The following is a 20,947-nucleotide window of genomic DNA, read 5'->3' on the forward strand; positions in this document are numbered from 1 at the left end:
ACATTACATTGATAAAGCTATTGGTTGTATGATTCCAGATTATTTCTGCAGATCTGAAATTATTCAACAGTAATTTCTTAATGAAAGTACACTGCCATAGTACTCTATGAATATTATCTCATATTTTGTTATCATTCTAAGGAATACCAACATAATTGCATAAATATATCTTTAAAGGATACTCATAGATATACTGAGTAGGCTTCCTTCCTTTTCTTTCTGCCATAAACAATCTCACATGGAAATATCCATATTATATTTTTGATAAAGGAATGTAGAAAGTACAGAACATCACCACAAATGGCAGAATTATTGGAATGCATAAAAAGCTGTCTATTTGACAGTCAATTGTATTTGTTGTTCCCTTTGCCCCAAACTCAACACTTCCTCCAGTCATTTGCATACCTTTATAATGGTCTATGATCAAATAGCATCTCATTGGTTTTGTTTAACCTCTTTATTTCAAATGGCTCCTTCAATTATATATTTTAGCATTTATTACCAGAAAATGATTACGTATTTATTTGTTTTTGTATTCTCCATTAAATATAAATTTGTTGGTAAAGGGACATTCTTTCTCTTTTCCCCCCAATATCTAAGTTAGTACCTGGTTCCGTATAAGCCTGTAATAAATATTGGCTTAATGAATGAATAAAAGAATGAAGGAATGAGTCATTATGTATCCTTATTATGTGCTCATCCTCCTTTCCCTGTTTCCTGTGCCAGAGAGCAAAGTTCACAAAATAGTCACTGTGTTCTTTCTGATCAATGAATACACATCCTCCAATCAGTCCATGTTCAATGGTATTACTTGTTACCACAGAGGGGTTATATATCTTTTGAGAGAAAAGTTTTAAAGTGATTCATATGTGTATTATTCATATATCAATAGAATAGCTTTGCATGTAATGGATAGGCAAAACTATTTGCTGGATGAAAGGACATGATGAAATGTTGGTAAAGCTACTTTTAAGATTTTCTAAAGGAGAATATTTGAGATACTCTTTCCCATTTGTAGGCACTTTCACCATGCTGAATTTGATTTTGAAATTTAAGATTTCTATAGTAATAAACCTGACAAAAGGTGGGAAATTCAGCACAGTGGACATTTATTTTATTTTTTTTTTATTTTGACAGCCCAGTTTCATTAATCCCTTCTAAAACACCGTTATCATTCTTTATGAACTATCTCTTCTCTGCATTCAAATTCCTGATAGTTGTGGTACATGTGCCTCTGTTCACAGTTCCATGGAAGATCACAGTTTTCATTCAGTAAAGATTCGTGGCACTTTGTGACACTTACTAACCTAGGAGCTTGAAATACATCAGTGAATAAAACAATAAAAAAATTTCCATTTCCCTGGAACTTTTATTCTAGCAGAGGGAAACAGGCAATATATCATACATGCAATAAATAAGCATTAAAATGTATTTGTACCACAATAAGTACTTTAAACACTAAATAGGGTAGTAGGCTAACCCAGAAGTATAATAGCATGGCCATTGAAGGTTTCACCAAAAGAGGCACCTGAAGAAAAACTTCAGAGAATGCATTCCAAAGTAGAGGAAACACAAGTGAAAAAGTCCATGAGGAATGTGTGCTCAAAATTTTTTTTTTAGAAGTATCAAGGAGGTCTGACTACCTGGAGAATACAGAAAAGGGAAAGAGTAATAGAAGGGATTTGAAAGGAGCTAGATCATCTTCCTAATTGAGTATTTAACTTTCTAAGTGTTTCTGCTTTAACTCTCAATAAGTCATGATAACCTAAATGATGGATGTCACACTTCTCCCATGTGGTTAGAGTGGATGGTGTGGAGGAAAAGGGTAATTCCTGGCATACAACAGTTACTTGATAATGAGGGACTTTTACAATTATGTGATTTTGATAATTGTAGGAAGGGATTGGAATGAGCAGTGGGCTAGGGTAAGTGGCTTTAAATAAAGAGATAAATTTCCATATGAAATGCCCCTCATGCTGCCCCATGTTTCCAATACACAGCAGAGAAAGGTGATTAATTTTAATTGTTTATTTCATGACCTCAAGAGCATGAGGCAATAGAGAGTCTCTAGGGTCCATATCCCAAAAGTTGTGATTACAGGTATAAGAATATATGCATCACTCCTCATCAGGAGAGGTCCTACCTTTGCCAACAGCAGGTTTGTTTTAAGATTTTAAAGACAGGTTGATATTAACTGCACTGTATGATATCTAGAGAGCAATGTGGAGGGGCAACTTTACCCTTTGGAACTATGCAGTCCCTGAGAAATATTTAGTCACTGCAAAGCCATGTATCTAGGATGTGCCAGGAAGAGGACTGCCATTGTTCTACACAGCTTTGCAGTAGAGGGTCTGGCTCAGCTGAGCTCCCCAATAACAGCCCCACAGACAGCAGGTGCCTGGGGTGGGTGAAATAAAATCTTAGAGAATTTTGGGAATGTGCCCTGTCTTGCTTTTATAAATTCTTGGAGGAGTTGTCAAAGTAGATATACAGGTATGTAAATAAAATGAAATAAGCAGAGAATAAATAGACTCTCTAGTGAAAAAAATTAAAAGGGACCAGCTTTAATTGGGTCCTGAGAGCAAAAGTTATAACAAAATGGGGGAAAACTATAAGAAGAGTTCAACTCTTATAATATTTCCTGGACTCAAATATATAGAAATTTTTACAAGCAATTTAATAATAGCATTTGAGACACAAGAACCATTACATTAATTATAACATTAATTCTTCAATGCCTTAGATAAATTAAACATTGTATTAAGAAAAGTGTGATAATTAATTAGAATGTCTGGCTTTGCAATAGATTGTCTTTTGAGGTTGTCTTTAATACTAAAATTTATGAGAAAGGAGCAGATAGCATTAATATTTCAGTCTCACATATGATCTGACAACTTTATTGACGGGCCATTTGAAGCTATTTCTCAGGTTGTGGGAAGAGAGATAACCTTCCCAGAAATAACTGAGAGAGGGTTTCCTGGTATCGGAGGATCTTAGAGGTGTGAGGCAACAATTAGAGAAATACAGGGTCAAGCAAATAGGTTTAGGATTGTGAGTACATGAAACACAAAGTTTATTTTTGTATTATTATTTATTAATTATTGTATAACTTTCCATGCAAATAACTGTAAACCTTTTTCCCCTCCTTATATAATTCTTTTGTATTACTATTTTCTCATGAAATGTCTTCTCAGTGCAATCCTATATCAAGTTTCTAATCCCCCCTCTTTACATGTGATACAAGGACAGAATGAATATTTTATAGTTTTTGAAGGGAGGGAAGGGGGGAGAGAGAAACATGGGGAAGAGAAGTTTGTACGTCAAAATCTTCTTTACTACAGTTAGTTATTCCTGGGAGGAAAAAGTCTCTCTAAATCCCATTCTCAGTTCATGCTGGTGGTGCCTTATAGTGTAGCTTTGTCATGTGCGCACTGTCCATGGGCTATTGCTCATACACTGAGAATCTCTAGTTTGTCATAAAGGTATGCCTATCAATAAGGGAAGCACCTTAGTATTTAGACCTTGAACATGGATCAGTCATTCATTAAAAAATGGACACATAACAGGGAATTTGGGAATTAGAGCTTTAGGTGCAGACCTATAGATTGGTCCTAATTTGCATGTCATTGGGAAAGTCAAGGTTCCTCCAGCGTCTGTTTTGCCACCTCTAGAATAAGGAAGTGAACTAGATTATCTTTATCATCTCTCCTAATTTTATTTCTCAAGCAGTGAGGAAGTATTGACAATTAGGGCTCCCAGAATTGAGGAGAATACTCTCTGACAAAAACAAATTAAGATTTAATATCAGATTTACTGGATCATAAAGAAAAAGATTAAAGTGTTATATGGAATTAACAATACAAGCACAAATTTAAAGTGTTAGGGGTGTTCATTCTTAATGTCATAGTGTGAATGTCTGATGCAAAAATTAACTTTAGAAATTTATCATTTTCATCACTGATTGCAGGGCTGACAAAATCTGTCATTGTATTATGTTTGGCTTTTCTTTTATGAAATTATCATGTTCAAGGAGAGATGGAAGTGTTATAGGTAGATTTGATTTAAAAATACCATAAGTCCCTTGATCTCATATTATTTTTAGGAATCAAACATTACCATTGAGAACTTAAAAAACTAACTCAGTAATTGCATTTTTACTTAAAGAAATTTTTTTAAAAATTTATTGTTTATTGTTTATGTTGTTATAGTTTTTCCAGGTTTTTCTCCCTTTCCCCACCTCCACCTAACCTCACCCTGTCTCCTCCCCAAGCCAATCGCCACCTCGTTGTCTGTGTCCATGTGTTGTCCATAAATGTCCTTTGGTTAATCTCTTCACCATCTTTCATTCTGTCCCCTCACCTTCTTTCTGGCAGCTGTCAGTCTGTTTCATGTATTAAGCTTCTGTTACTATTTAAAAATGATTATCATGTTTAAAAATATACATTCAGTGTAACTTGCATAATAAACCCATAGAGAAATTCTGAAAGAAATTTTGCTTCATCAGCCAGTTTGATAAGGGATATTAACCCAGCTTTTCATACCCTCACTTGCCTTAATATTTTTCTTCTCAGGACTCATTCAGATTCTGACAAACAGAAACCATGATATTGTCAGAGAGAAATAAAACTGGAGCCACGTTCACTCTCTTGGGCTTCTCAGATTACCCAGAACTGCAGGTCCCTCTCTTCCTGACTTTTCTGGCCATCTACAGTGTCACTGTTGTAGGGAACATTGGGATGATTGTTATCATTAAAGTTAACCCCAAACTGCACACCCCCATGTACTTCTTCCTCAGCCACCTCTCATTTGTGGATTTCTGCTATTCCTCCATCGTTGCTCCCAAGGCCCTGGTGAACCTAGTTGTAGAAGACAGAACCATTTCTTTTCAGGAATGTGTAGTACAATTCTTTTTCTTTTGTATCTTTGTGGTAACTGAATCCTTTTTATTGGCGGTGATGGCCTATGACCGCTTCGTGGCCATTTGCAACCCTCTGCTCTACACAGTTGCCATGTCCCAGACACTCTGTGCCATGCTTGTGATTGGGTCATATGCATGGGGAGTAGTGTGTTCTTTGATACTTTCGTGTTCTGCTATCAAGTTATCATTTCAGGGTTTCAACACCATCAACCACTTTTTCTGTGAGTTCTCCTCATTGCTCTCCCTCTCTTGCTCTGATACTCATGTCAACCAGTTGCTGCTTTTTGTTTTTGCCACTTTTAATGAGGTCAGCACACTACTCATTATTCTCACGTCCTACATATTTATCCTTGTCACTGTCCTCAAGATGCATTCAGCCAGTGGTCGCCGCAAAGCCTTCTCTACCTGTGCCTCACACCTGACGGCCATCACCATCTTCCATGGCACCATCCTGTTCCTCTACTGTGTGCCCAACTACCAAAACTCCAGGCACACAGTCAAAGTGGTGTCTGTCTTTTACACAGTGGTGATCCCCATGCTGAATCCCCTGATCTACAGTCTGAGGAATAAAGATGTTAAGGATACAGTCAGCAAGCTAATGGACACTAAAGTCTTTTCTTGTTGAGCATATTATGTTAGTAAAATCTATCCACTACATGCAAATAAAGTGTATCTCCACAGGTTCATTTTTTAAGATATTTTTAAGTTATTGAAGACCTAGTGTTGTACAATGGAAAGGACATAGATTTTCATTCGAAGACACTAAACTTGACTCTGTCTCTTCTGAAGAAAAACCAGCAATTCCTCTCACTTTAATTTTTCATTTGCAAATCTAAGACAACATAAGCTAGCTCCTAATATGATTGTAAAGATTAAAAGATAATATAGATATCATGTGGAATGCCTTATATAATCTCAATAAACATTATTTTTCATCCCCTTTTCTTATAACATACCTGGAGCAACTAGGCTTTTAATAAACACATAACTTTCTCTTGTGAAAGTATTAAAAATATTATATCCCATCCCTTTCTGATATTTGGCAGAACTCTGGTGTGATTTTAGAGCTTATGTCCTTGAAGAGGGAGCTTTTGAGTACAAGACAAGCAAAGTTTATAAGACCTGTATACAGATTTCATAATGTCAGTGTAACCTCTGACATTTCTCTGGTTCTCAGAGAAATGCTCGCACGAAGCATACAATGCTCTGCAATTCATCATGAACACTGAAGGAATTGTGTTGCACTATAATCATATGTGTCAAGTTGGAAAAGATTTCCCCATCTTTATATCCCATAGAAGTCATTAATTATTTGAGTCCCAAGATGATGGTGTTTTCTTGATATCTTGGTGTCCCACAGAGATCAATGATTGTTTGGGGAAGCTTAAGAAATAGGGCCCCAGGGATATACACACACACACAAAATCATAAAGCCTATAGCATTTTCCGTCATAATATCTCCAGAAACAGGGGAGGCAATGTTTATCCCACAGGCTGGTTGGTTGGACTACACTGTTTTTCTGGGGAGGGAGTGGAGATGCATGATATTTTCTGGGATCTGGAAGCACATTCTTCTTATTTTCTCCTTGAGGTAATTTATTATAGCCATGTGTAAAAGAAGAAAGAATTACAAAGGAGGGCAGCAGTATTAGACATATTTAAAAATATGCATTTGGTCTTCTCTTAACTAGAGAATTTCTTAAGAAATGTCATGTTTTGAACACTCCTTTGCAAAAATATTTTCTCTTTGTGTATTGAGAAACAATCCAGTGAGGAATGGGAACAATTTAATTTGTGGAACCAAAGATCTTGTAAACAGCTTTTAGTGTGAAAGGGAAGAGTGTAAGCAAGTTGGGAAGAATGCTTGATTTCTTGCTCCTTCCCTTTCCCACTCTTTCACCCCACCTCCATCAAGGAAGCCTGCATGGAGGTCCACTGATGGTCACCCCAAAGCAGAGTGGCTGTAGGGGGCCCTTAGGACTGTTCATGGAGGGACATATGCTTTTGAAGCATGTCTAAAGCAGAAAGGAGAGGAATTATTTTGACCATGTGCTTGTCTCTCCATAGCAATTTTCTCAACCTCAATATTTTTTACATTTTGGGCCAGATAATATTTTGATGTTTGCATGTACATATTCCTGGTACGGGTATATGTTTGGGGGGAGGAGGCTAGTGTTTGCATCATGGAGTGTTTAGCTGCATCCCTAGTCTCTACGTGCTGTCAGCCACACCTGTCCCTGTCGTGATAACAAATAATGTCTCAAGACACTGACAAATGTCCATAGGAATACAAATCACTCCTGGTTAAGAACCACTGCTTTGTAAATAATCACAGCCTGACTTTTCATCTTTAGATTTGAAAACAGGAAAAGGTTTTTCAAAATTATATACTACTTTGAACTCAGGAAAAGAAAACTCACTTTTACTGGCCACTGAAGAGAGAAAATCATATCATTAGAATGATAATTTGTTTTTAAATTGGGATTTCTTAATGCACATTTTCTTCCCCTCTTTGAAATCATTTGAAGAATGAGAACAGTACCTGGCTGTGCTGGGTTTTCGTTCAGATTTTCTTTCCTCCAGGAATGATTAGTTGGTGCCTCTAAAGTCATGTATATACCTCCCAAAGGTCAGGAGGGAAAGAATAAATGGCAGTGTTCTCACCCTCTGCTGGCATTTTCTATCTGTCAAAGGCCTTGAATGGATCCATCTCCTGTTTTAAAAATCTGACCCTTCTGCCCTAGTCAATACCTTAATACTTACGTTTTATGAAAATTCAAGCAAGTATCTACATTATTTGTTTTAAAAAATGATTGGAATAAAATATTTATGTTTTATGTGTGTTGTGAAGATTAAATATAAATTCATATTATGTGTATATATAATATGTTATCTAGGCAATCTGGCTTCCTATATTTTAACTTGCCATTTTAGCATGGTCATGTTTCAAGACATGAAAGTTATACACAAATATAATTTTCCTAGCTATGGAGTTTTCCATAATATGTGTATATCACAGTCTCACCATTTGCCTCCTGCTTGACACTTTCTTGTTACATTTTACTGTCATAATGCTGCAGTGTGGCAGCAAACATTTCTGTTAATAATTTCATATTCACATCTTTGATTACTTCTTCAAATAGATATAAAGCAGCGAATTCATTTGTCAAATAGGTCATTAGAAAGCTTCAGAATCAAGTTACAGGAAGTTTAAATCCAAGAGTACCAGTTCACTTAATAGTGGCTGACATAAAAATCTAATTAATAAAGTAACTATGCTTACTTCATAGAAAAAATGCACAAAAGCTGCTTTTGCTATCTAAAACACATTAATAAAAAGAACCCTTGTGGGTTAGCAGTCTTAAATAAACATACTTCTTATCATTTTCATGGAAAACAGTATAATATAAAAAATATTTCCTGAGATTCCAATCTTTCTAGTACTGACTAAAAAGTGAGCAAGAAAAAGGGGATTTGAACTTCATAACATGATATTGCTAATTAAGTAACATTTAATGTATTTCTAATGATTCACTTACAGGCCCTAAACTGTAGAGGACTAGTTTAAAGAATCATATTGACTCTTATGGATGTGAGTGCTTTTCGGTGACCTGTGAATTCAACTGTGAGCTCTATGCATTTGGAGGCTGCAATATTTGGACGTGTTCTAAACATAACAAGAGCAATGTCGTATTTGCTGAAAAGATTATCTATCCTACTTATTCTCATGTCTTTTTAGGCGATAGTCAAGACAACTTTGGGATCATGCAACGGAGAATAACTTTTAACAGTTTTCTCCAAACTCAATAAAGTGTGAACATGAACAAAGAAAACTGTACCACCGTCACAGAGTTCATTCTCCTTGGGTTATCAGATGCCCCTGAGCTGAGGGTCTTTCTTTTCATGGTGTTCCTCCTGATCTATGGAGTCACGGTTTGGGGCAACCTGGGCATGATTGCACTGATTCAGGTCAGCCCTCGACTTCACACTCCCATGTACTTTTTCCTCAGCCACCTGTCCTTGGTGGATTTCTGTTACTCCACAACCATTGTGCCAAAGATGCTAGCTAATATCTTAAACAAAGACAAAGCCATCTCCTTCCTGGGATGTGCTGTGCAATTCTACTTGTTTTGCACGTGTTTGGTAACTGAAATCTTCCTGCTGGCCATGATGGCCTATGACCGCTTTGTGGCCATCTGTAACCCACTGTTGTACATGGTCACCATGTCCCAGAAACTCCGAATGGTGCTGGTTTCTAGCTGCTACCTCGGTGGGACTGTGTGTTCTCTGATTCACTTGTGTTTAACTCTTGAGATCCCATCCTACAGATCAAATGTGATTAACCACTTCTTTTGTGACCTGCCCCCTCTCTTATCTCTTGCTTGCTCTGATGTCACTGTGAATGAACTGTTTCTTTACATTGTGGCCTCCTTCAATGAGATCCTCACCATTGTGATCATCCTCACCTCCTACTTATTTATTCTCATCACCATCCTGAGGATGCGCTCTGCAGAGGGAAGGCGCAAGGCCTTTTCCACCTGTGCCTCCCACCTCACAGCCATTGTTGTCTTCCATGGGACAATCCTTTTCACTTATTTCCAGCCTAGTTTTGGCAACAGTGCAGATACTGACAAGGTGGCTGCAGTGTTCTACACTGTAGTGATTCCCATGCTGAACCCCCTGATCTACAGTCTAAGGAACAAAGATGTGAAAGGAGCTCTCAGAAAAGTGGTGAGCTCCAAAATATTTTCCTAGAAAATATTTCAAAGTGGAGGCTGGTGGAGGGATGAATGGGTGGGTTGCAGTGTAGGAGTGGAGAGGGCAGCCAAGGAGCAGGTCATCAGTGAGTTGTTTGATTCAGTAATCTTTATTATTGAATACTTACTTACCGATTAGCATAAATACGTTTGATTACTTACCAATCAGCATAAATATGTTATTAATTTGTATGGCAGCTTGACCAAGAGTATATCTCAATTCTTTTCCTCAGTATACTCTAGGCAGTTTTCATAAAATGATAGAGTAGATTTGTTGTAAGTATTGAGAGCTAATTTTGTTTTTTTTTTTGGCTGGAATGTTGTTTTCAATTAGCTGTCAATATTAATGATAATCTAAACAAAAAATAACAAATCTAGATTATTGTGTATATTAGGAAAGATTCATTACTTGTAATAATAGTAGTAATATTTATTAAAAGATCCCTCATAGACACAATTATCTAATTTTTAAAATTCTGTAACATTATATTTATCTTTTAAAGATTCTGTCATTAATTTTGCTTGGATTACTTATATTTCCTTCTTTTGTCCTGTATTCTTTGTATTTGGATAAAATTACAAGCTGTTGAGAAACTTATTGGGTGGGGATTCTAGTAGGTTTTGTGAGGGTAAAATGCTAACTGGACAAAATCTTGTACTGTTTCATGGAATAATTTGGTATGGTTTATAATTTTAAACTTAGAATGATAAAATAAAGCACTGAAATATTTGCATGTATAATGATAAGCAAAATATTTTATATATTTACAAATAGGCTACCTTCATTTGTATATTGCCACTAATTTAATTTTTAATTTATTGGAACAATTGTGGAAAATTAGTAAAACTGTTATATTGATCTTGATTGGAATCAATGAACAATTTGTGTTTAAAATGTAAGTTTTTGTGTTTTTTTTCTTTGTCTTGGTATAGGATGATCACATTTTTGTGAAGTTAGAAATATAAACCTTAAATTTTATTCTGAGAAAATGAAAACACATAGTTTAAGTTTTCTGACTAGTGTATTAAAATATGTGGGTTATAAAATAAAGATAATAAATTGAGATATCAAGCACAAAGGCACTATACTTTTCAATAAACACTGATGTACCATTTTGTGTTATTTCATTCTGTCACTTTAGACTTTGAATCATATTTGGTATTTCTTGAAGCTGCTTTGCCAGTGTTACTTTTTTTTTACTTGTGTGCCTCTTTAGTGGATAATTTTTGAAATCAATGTATTTGTTAGAATTTTAGTTGACCTACAAAATAACTCATTGGAAATTTAACTTGAGAAAGGAAAATCTATTGTTTTCAGGGTATGCCATAGCTCTTATGTGCACTATGTTAATTTGAAATTTACAGATCATCAGATTTCACATTCTTTCTTTTGTCCTTGAGTCAGATTTAATTCTAGTTACTTTACAGAATTGTATTTAAATGTTTTGTATTTATTTTTATTTTCATTATCCTCGCTGTGGCTAGGCCTTCCAGTCCTATGTTGACTAGAAGTAGCTAGAGTTGATCTTTGTCTTCAAATGGTTTGAGTTTCCATCACTGAAAATCATGTTTACCACAAGCTTGTCATATATGGCCTTTATTATGTTGAGGTATATTTCATATTTTACCATTGGTGTGGGATAGTGGTAGGATGATCTGAGCGTGGAAACATTTAGAAATAATTTTAAGTAAAATTTGTCCCTTACAACGTAGCTTGAATTATAACAAAGTATGACTAGCACTTATTGTGTACTCTTATTATCAGATAACTATATTTGAGGATATGTTGGTGGTAGACATCCTGATAGGTGCAATGTATTACAAATTTTTGGACTCCTTTTTATAAATGTTCATTTTAACAATTTAATAAATATATTCCTTTTATTTTTTGTTAGGGACACATCTGGTAATATATATATTTTAGAAAGTAGTTCTTATTTGGTCCCTAGAGGAATTTAGTTTCTCAGATTAATAGCTGTTTTAAATTTATTTATTTATTTATTTATTTATTTATTTATTTATGTATTTATTCATAGGGAGAGAAATATTGAGGTGGGAGAGAAACATCCACTGGTTGCCCATCTCATGCCCCACATCCGGGGACCTATATGGCCCACAACCCTGGTGTGTTCCTGATGGGGAATTGAACAGGTGATCTTTTGATTTGCAAGGCAGCACTCAAATTAGCCACACTTATCAGGTCAGATTTAGATAAATTTTTTAAAGATTTTATTTATTTATTTTTAGAGAGGGAAGGGAGGGAGATAGAGAGAGAGAGAAACATCAATGTGTGGTTGCTGGTGGTCATGGCCTGCAACCCAGGCGTGTACCCTGACTGGGAATCGAACCTGTAACACTTTGGTTCGCAGCCCACGCTCAATCCACTAAGCTATGCCAGCCGGGGCTAGATTTAGATAAATTTTAAAAAGTCTTTAGTATTTTTCATTAAATGACAACTTGAAAGCATATTTCCTTTATGTTTAGTTGAATCTCATTTAAACCAATGTAATTTGACTTTTTGTTAAAGTGTAGGAGACGGCTAACTAGAAAGAGATTTGTGTCTGATATTACAACACAATAAATTAGATACTCTTCAAGATTAACACTCTTCTCGAACCCATCAGATAGCTGAGGTCTCTGGGTAACCAACTAATACAAGCATATACTTTCCAGTAACAGAATTCCATTGCTAGGGGAAGGGATGCAATATTGAGAGAGGTTCATATGCGAAAAAGAGACCTAAATCTTAGGATGTGTTAGATATTGAGAATCTCTGGTGAATCAACTCCCACCATAAAATAAGATGACTATAGATGAATTAGAAGTTTGTGGAACCCAAAGGTAATCATATTGCCCACAAAACTGAAGCTTAGCTTCAAACACTACACTAAATGCTAAGCAAAAGACATAAACCATTTTCAGGCAAAATGCCATTTACTTGAATCTCTATTGACCTTCAAATAATATGCATTTTTAGAACATGTTGATGTAGTAGAAATAAGTGGGAGAAAGTGACTGGTTACAGGGAAACAATGACATTAACAGACTCAGATTTGGATAATGACTTAGATTATAGAGTTATCAGATATGCTATCTAAAATGACAATAGTTCTATGGGTATTAATGGAAAAGGCATCAACATGTGTGAACAGATGGGAAATGACAACAGAGTCAAGGAAATTAATTTTGAAAAAATAAATTTACTAGAAATAATAATGAAAAAAGAGATAAAGCATGTCCTTATGGGCACAACAGTAGCCTCAACATACTCAAGGAAAAGCCTTAGTGAAAATACAGACAGATTAACACAAAATTCTACTCAAAATGACAGAGAAAAAAACTGAAGAAACAAGGGAAAGTATTTAAACTGTATGACAATACCAAATAATCAAACTAGTTATATTTCAAAACTGAGAAAAAATAGAATGAGGTGAGGGCAGAGGAAATATGTGTAGAGATAATGGTTAAGAATTTTCTAAAATTAAAAAAGACACCAAACCATAAGCCCAAGAATGCCAGATAATACCAAACAGAAGGAATGCACAGATAACCAGAAGGAGAAAAGCGAAGCAGTAAGTACTAACTGTCTTCACACTGAATAATTTACTTGTGGAGTGCTCTCAGTTGCATTGTGGGATGTTAAGCAAACTCATGGCCTCTACACACTAGATGCCAGCAGTACCCTCTTCTCGTTATAAGAATCAGAAATGATCCACAATTAATTGCCAAATGTCCCTTGTATATATGTGTGTGGGGTGGGTACAATACCACCTCCACTTTTGAACACCTCATCTAAAGAAAGGTAAACTTTAGAACAGATTTCTTGCTTGAAATTGAAATAATAATAGAACTCTCACCACAGATCGGTATATATAATAAAATACCTTTCAAAAGTAAGTGACAGAACTATTTCCAAATTTGCAAAAACCAAGGTAATTTATTGTCAGCACACATGTACTAACAGAAGTATTAAAATATGTTATCCAGGGAGAGGGAAAATCTTTGAGTTTCACAAAGGAAAAAAGCACTTGGCAGTGACATGTTAAATGTAAATTTGAAATGTATTTTTCTTATTTTAATTGTTCTAAAAATATCCTTGCAAAAAAAAAACAACCCTAGGGGAGAGTGGAATAATATAATCAAAGTGCTAAAGAAATAAAAACAATAGCAAAAAAATTAACATTCTATAAAAGAACAAGGTAGTAAAATAATAGCATAAAGAACGGAACGGTACTTAAGACTCTACTGTTTCATGATCTATATAAAACCCATGATTTATTAAATAAGTTTATTGTAAGTCCTAAAAGCCATAACAATTTTATAAAGAAGAAAAAATAATATCAATAGGATTAAAAAATATCATACTTCAAAGGATGACAAAAATGGTACAAAAGAAACAAAATAGGCAAAACAGGGATAATGTATTAAGGTAAAATATTTAATTCAGTAAAGTATAATTTATACTTACTTTAATAACAGTAAGTATAAATAATCCAGACAACAATGAAAAGATAGAGAATGTTATACTGGACATAAAACAAAATTCTGTGCTATCTAAAGAGCCCCTTAATTATGGAGACATAATTTAAATATAAAAGGATAGAAAATATCTTGCATGCTTATATTAAAAGAAAAAAAAGAATTTATAACAAGAAGTATTACAAAGGATAAAAAGCTATAGCATAATGAAGAAGGAATCTTCATCATTGTACATAATACTCTTAAACGTGTTGATTGAATGAATGTATATTGTTAAGATACAAAGACTCCCTAAGTTGATCAATAGATTCAATAAAATTCCACTACAAATCTCACAGAATTTTTTAAATTGCTAATCTGATGCTAAAATATACACGATAAAGAACTAGAAAAGTTGGAAGTCAAACTATTGCAAGTAGAAATTATCTATACTTAACTGAAAATTATAAAATATTGTACTGGATACTAGTAGTATGAGATAAGTACATATGTATCAGTGCAATAGAAATGAGGGTCCAGAAAAGAAAAGCCTAACAATGTGTATGATTAATTTTTGAAAACCTGTCAGGCCATTCACTGGGGAAAAACAGTTCTTTCAATTAATGGGGGTGAGTAATTGGATATTCACATGCAAAAATGATGATATTCAACCTTTGCCTTGCATCATACAAAGACATTAAAACCAAAGGTATCATAGGCCTAAAATTTAAGACCAAAAAATATAAGTTATATGTTTGATGAAGGATTTGTATCAGCAATATGCAAAGGACACTTACAACTAAAGTATGAAATACCATATGTAATTTTTACAACAGGCAAAATATTTGAATAGACATTTCACCAAAGCCAATATAATCTAAAAGGAATATTATCATACGTAGAGAGACACAGTGCCATACCATGAGTTTAAGAAGCTTTAACTTAGGAATTAAAAAATTAAAAAAATGAACTTAAGATCAACAGTGTTCATAATTACTTACCAGGCTGTTCTGGCCCACAAGTTTATCCTAGTGAAGGTAATTCAGCAATGATGGATTGTTGAGAACTTGTCTTCCATTTGGTTAGCTGTGAAAGATGGTGTAAAATCGAGGACCAGAATCAGCCCTGCATGCTGTCTCTGGCTCATTAATTTTTGGGATATATATTGTAATATAACAGTTGAGAGCATAAAAAATCATTTACTTGAAACTACTTTTTCATTTCATTTTACTATTTTTTCTCATTGTTGACATTGTTACAGATGTTCTGCATTTCCTCCAGCTTTGACCCCCGCTAACCAGCCTCCTTCTCCCTGACCCTGGGCCTTCACCACATTGCTGTCTGTGTGCATGGGCTACACATATATGCATACATGTTTTTGGGCTAATCCCTTCTGTCCTACCCACCCTGCTCTGAGATCTGTCAGTACTCTTGGGCCACATACACCTTGTGGAGTTTATGTGTACACTCAGAGATACACATAGACTAATAGAACACTGTGGCCTACATGGACATTAGACAGTCAGATGAAGAGCAAAGCCAGAACAGGTTATTTAAGGGGTCCCGTTTGATGGCTTCTGGCATTGGGCATGCATTCAGAAAATGTGGCCTTAGCACTGGCTGGGAATGTGCTCTTTTCCCCGAAGTCATAAGGGCTAGAAAATCCACAGAGCAGCACGGGGCCTTTTCCTGAGATTTACTTTGACTTTACTCAAGTTACAGCTCAGTGCTTGTGCTTCCATTATCTCCTTTGTAACACAGAGGTAAAATTGTTCTCTTGATTGTTCTCCTGATGATTAAATGAGTTAATGTTGCATAGTAAATAAAGCAGATTTTAACACATAAGTGTCCAATGAATGTGAACTGTTACATAGTTTCTAACCAGTAGGCTCATTGCTTTTATGATATTAAAATATTTTGATGTAGCTTTAGTCATTGTGCCATATAGGAATTTAGGACATTTTAAATATCATACGAGAAGGAGAGTTTATAAGAAATATTCATGTTACTATGGCAATTATAAGCTGTGACCCACATATATAACACCAAGGTGTAATATTATAATGTACTACAAAACCTAGGAAGCAGCTTTTTCCCAAATGGAGATAATTTGAAAAATAATTTTTCTGATGATATTCCATAGAGATTAATTATTTGTGTTACATCATACATAGTCTAAGTTTAACCTTTGTATATTTTGTTAACCATATAAATTATTGTTTGATGTACAACTTGACAGACCCATTCCCCAGGACCTTAAATTACATATAAGTCTCTAACTGTGTGCCCTACTCATCCTTACATGTTCAGCACCAGGGAGGGAATGTCTGTCACTCAGGTTTGTTAGCTAATGCTAAGCTCTGGTTACCTGAAAATTAAAATGAGTATATTGTCCCAGATAACAATTACTTTATAGATATAACTATCTGGTTTATCTTATTAATAGAGAATGATTTGACATACCAAATTCTTGTGCACTTACTGTTTCAAATGCTTTGTTTTTTTTGTACTGAGAGACAGCTGATGGAGAAATTTCATCATCCTGAGGAGTTTCCTCAGGAACACCAAGCGCTGATGTGCATGAAAGGATACAGAGTGGACAAATGGTAGTCTCTCCCTCCCTCATCTCTATCCATTTTATTTCACACCAATTTTTGTCATGGGATCTAATATTAAGGCTCATGGAGGAACTCCTAATTGTTTTTTTATATTACAAGAGTGAGTTTTATAATATTTTAAAGGTATTCAGGTGACACTGGTTAATAAGGTTTTACGGGTTTCAAGTGTACATTTCTACAATACATCCTCTGCATACTGCCCTGTGTGCCCAGCACCCAGAGTCAGGTTTCTTCTGTAACCATACACTTGGCCCCCTTTACCCTTCACTGCACCTCTCCACTCCCCTTCCCTCTAGTAACCACCATACTTCTGTCACCCTTATTCTGAGGGTTGAATTATTGTGTGAGCCTGAGAATTGGTGATGGAGAATTAGTCAGGGCATGAGGACTACCTCTGTTCCTTCAATGAAGTCTTTTAGATTGTTTTTGGGTTTACCTTAAACTAGTTTCTTATTTTCAGCCAGAACATAGGAAGAAATTCTTCGAAGTTTATTTTTCTGGTTTAACTTCTGAGTGGGTAAAAATTCAGCATTTTGATGGGATTTTTTTTGGCCAAGGAATAAGAAAGCCATGACTTCAGGAAGATGATGTGCTTCAAGAACATGTATGAAGGACCTATGGACAAAGGCAACAGGGGGTACTGAATGTGGGAGGTGGAGGTTGATAGGGCAGGGGAAACTAAAAGGATAAGAAAACATTAAACCTTAATCGATCATCTCAGTCCATTGTGATAGATATTTAACATTTGGAATTCTTTAACATTTCTGGTGATATTTAAGTCAATTTTGATCAGTGAGACCCACTGAGACAGTATTTTTCATTATATGACAATTTTGTCTCCCTCATATCTTACTAACATACTGTTTAATAGATGGCATTATATATTTCGGATATTATTTTCCTGTTGATTTCTTACTTTATTTTTGTTTCTAGAAGAAACACAAAACTTACCATTTGTTTTCCCAACCTGGTGGAAATGGGGGAAGAGAACTGCACTGCTGTGACGGAGTTCATTCTCCTCGGGATATCAGATGCCCCTGAGCTGAGGGACTTTCTGTTCATGGTGTTCCTTCTGATCTATGGAATTACTGTTCTGGGCAACCTGGGCATGATCACACTGATTCAGGTCAGCCCTCGACTTCACACTCCTATGTACTTTTTCCTCAGCCACCTGTCCTTGGTGGATTTCTGTTACTCCACAACCATTGTGCCAAAGATGCTAGCTAATATCTTAAACAAAGACAACGCCATCTCCTTTTTGGGATGCATGGTCCAGTTTTATTTATTTTGTGCCTATGGAATCATTGAGGTCTTTCTGCTGGCTGTGATGGCCTATGACCGCTTTGTGGCCATCTGTAGCCCACTGTTGTACATGGTCACCATGTCCCGGAATCTCTGTGTGGAGCTGGTATCTTGTTGCTACCTAGGTGGGACTGTGTGTTCCCTGGTTCACTTGTGTTTAGCTCTTGAGATCCCATCCTATAGATCAAATGTGATTAACCACTTCTTTTGTGATCTGCTCCCTCTCTTATCTCTTGCTTGCTCTGATGTCACTGTAAATGAACTGTTTATGTACATTATGACCTCCTTCAATGAGATCCTCACCATTGTGATCATCCTCACCTCCTACTTGTTTATTCTCATCACCATCCTGGGGATGCGCTCTGCAGAGGGAAGGCACAAAGCCTTTTCCACATGTGCCTCCCACCTCACAGCCATTGTTGTCTTCCATGGGACAATCCTTTTCACTTATTTCCAGCCTAGTTTTGGCAACAGTGCAGATACTGACAAGGTGGCTGCAGTGTTCTACACTGTAGTGATTCCCATGCTGAACCCCCTGATCTACAGCCTAAGGAACAAAGATGTGAAAGGAGCTCTCAGAAAAGTGGTGAGCTCCAAAATATTTTCCTAGAAAATATTTCAAAGTGGAGGCTGGTGGAGGGATGAATGGGTGGGTTGCAGTGTAGGAGTGGAGAGGGCAGCCAAGGAGCAGGTCATCAGTGAGTTGTTTGATTCAGTAATCTTTATTATTGAATACTTACTTACTGATTAGCATAAATATGTTTGATTACTTACCAATCAGCATAAATATGTTATTAATTTGTATGGAAGCTTGACCAAGAGCATATCTCATTTCTTTTCCTCCATATACTCTAGGCAGTTTTCATAAAATGATTGAGTAGATTTGTTGTAAGTATTAAGAGCTAATTGTGCTTTTTTGTCTGGAATGTTGTTTTCAATTTGCTGTCAATATTAATGATAATCTAAACAAAAAATAACAAATCTAGATTATTGTGTGTATTAGGAAAGATTCATTACTTGTAATAGTAGTAGTAATATTAAAAGATCCCTCATAGACACAATTATCTAATTTTTAATATTCTGTAACATTATATTTATCTTTTAAAGATTCTGTCATTAATTTTGCTTGGATTACTTATATTTTCTTTTTTTGTCCTGTACTCTTTGTATTTGGATAAAATTACAAGTTGTTGAGAAACTTATTGGGTGGGGATTCTAGTAGGTTTTGTGAGGGTAAAATGGAAACTGGACAAAATCTTGTACTGTTTCATGGAATAATTTGGTATGTTTATAATTTTAAACTTAGATTGATAAATTAAAATAAAGCACTGAAATATTTGCATGTGTAATGATAAGTAAAATGTTTTAAATATTTACAAATAGGCTACCTTCATTTGTATATTGCCACTAATTTAATTTCTAACTTGTTGGAACAATTGTGGAAAATTATTAAAACTGTTATATTGATCTTGATTGGAATCAATGAATAATTTTTGTTTAAAATGTAAGTTTTTATGTTTTTCTTCTTTGTCTTGGTATATGATGATCACATTTTTGTGAAGTTAGAGATATAAACCTTAAATTTTATTCTGAGAAAATGAAAACACATAGTTTAAGTTTTCTGACAAGTGTATTAAAATGTGTGGGTGATAAAATAAAGATAATAAATTGAGATTTTAAGCACAAAGGCACTATACTTTTCAATAAACACTGATGTACCATTTTGTGTTATTTCATTCTGTCACTTTAGACTTTGAATCATCTTTGGTCCTTCTTGAAGCTGCTTTGCCAGTGTTATTTATTTTTTTTACTTGTGTGCCTTTTTAGTGGATAATTTTTGAAATCAATATATTTGTTATAATTTTAATTGACCTACAAAATAACTCATCATAAATTTAACTTGAAAAAGGAAAATCTATTGTTTTCAGGGTATGCCATAGCTCTTATATCCACCATGATTAATTTGAAATTTACAGATCATCAGATTTCACATTCTTTCTTTTGTCCTTGAGTCAGATTTAATTCCAGTTACTTTACAGAATTGTATTTAAATGTTTTGTATTTATTTTTATTTTCATTATCCTTGCCGTGGCTAGGCCTTCCAGTCCTATGTTGACTAAAAGTAGCCAGAGTGGATCCTTGTCTTCAAATGGTCTGAGTTTCCATCACTGAAAATGATGCTTACCACAGGCTTGTCATATATGGCCTTTATTATGTTGAGGTACATTTCATATTTTACCATCAGTGTGGGATAGTGGTAGGATGATCTGAGCGTGGAAACATTTAGAAATAATTTTAAGTAAAATTTGTCCCTTACAACATAGCTTGAATTATAACATAGTATGAGTAGAACTTATTGTGTACTCTTGTTGAGGACCGCCCTGACTGGTCTCAGGAAGCTGTAACCCCCCTGTGACTTAGGCTGAGTGAAAGACCTCTGGACCAGGAGCCACTGAAGGAGACAAAACTTATTTCCCTGGCATGAATGCTGCCTGTTCATATGCCTCATTCCTCATGCTTGAACAGCAGTCAATGATGGGTAACAATTCTCTTTGATAGAGAATGAATCTAAGACAGACGCGTTCACAAAGGAATGACAGGGACAAGACTCATGGGGCTGTGGAAATGAAGGGGTGATCAGACATCAACCCCTGCCCCTTTTGGCTTTGTCAAAGCCTGAGTCTTTGCTCTTGGATGTGAGAAATCCAAGTCTCCTGGCCACCTTTGTCTTCTGAGACCTGCAGGGGCAAAACAGTCCAGACCAGAAATGGTGGACTCCTGGGGTAATCAGGCCTAAGACATAGAATATGAAAGACTCTGTGAAATCTGCTTGCTGGAGGATGCTCTTTAATTAGAATATGAAGTCACAGGCAGGAAACAGAACTAAGCTTTAA

At 35.4% G+C, this 20,947-nt stretch overlaps 3 protein-coding genes across 3 annotated transcripts; all 3 read left to right on the forward strand.

The window, feature by feature from the left end:
* The first annotated feature begins 4,574 nt into the window (after window positions 1-4,574).
* LOC114500113 (olfactory receptor 5D18) lies at window positions 4,575-6,014 on the forward strand. The gene has a single exon (XM_028516705.2). It carries the CDS (start codon window positions 4,602-4,604, stop codon window positions 5,541-5,543), a length of 942 nt encoding a protein of 313 aa, XP_028372506.1. The 5' UTR covers window positions 4,575-4,601; the 3' UTR covers window positions 5,544-6,014.
* Window positions 6,015-8,052: 2,038 nt separating this feature from the next.
* Window positions 8,053-10,137, forward strand: LOC114500148 (olfactory receptor 5L1-like). The gene has a single exon (XM_028516762.2). It carries the CDS (start codon window positions 8,738-8,740, stop codon window positions 9,671-9,673), a length of 936 nt encoding a protein of 311 aa, XP_028372563.1. The 5' UTR covers window positions 8,053-8,737; the 3' UTR covers window positions 9,674-10,137.
* Window positions 10,138-17,727: 7,590 nt separating this feature from the next.
* Window positions 17,728-18,767, forward strand: LOC114500181 (olfactory receptor 5L1-like). Its single transcript, XM_028516795.2, has one exon. It carries the CDS (start codon window positions 17,728-17,730, stop codon window positions 18,661-18,663), a length of 936 nt encoding a protein of 311 aa, XP_028372596.1. The 3' UTR covers window positions 18,664-18,767.
* The last annotated feature ends 2,180 nt before the right edge of the window (window positions 18,768-20,947 follow it).

Source organism: Phyllostomus discolor, chromosome 6, assembly GCF_004126475.2.
Source record: "Phyllostomus discolor isolate MPI-MPIP mPhyDis1 chromosome 6, mPhyDis1.pri.v3, whole genome shotgun sequence".
NCBI classification, from domain to species: domain Eukaryota; kingdom Metazoa; phylum Chordata; class Mammalia; order Chiroptera; family Phyllostomidae; genus Phyllostomus; species Phyllostomus discolor.

Excerpts from the sequence above, each read along its gene's own strand:
- LOC114500113 (XM_028516705.2), top strand. The coding sequence starts at position 4,602 with ATGATATTGTCAGAGAGAAATAAAACTGGAGCCACGTTCACTCTCTTG.
- LOC114500148 (XM_028516762.2), top strand. The coding sequence starts at position 8,738 with ATGAACAAAGAAAACTGTACCACCGTCACAGAGTTCATTCTCCTTGGG.
- LOC114500181 (XM_028516795.2), top strand. The coding sequence starts at position 17,728 with ATGGGGGAAGAGAACTGCACTGCTGTGACGGAGTTCATTCTCCTCGGG.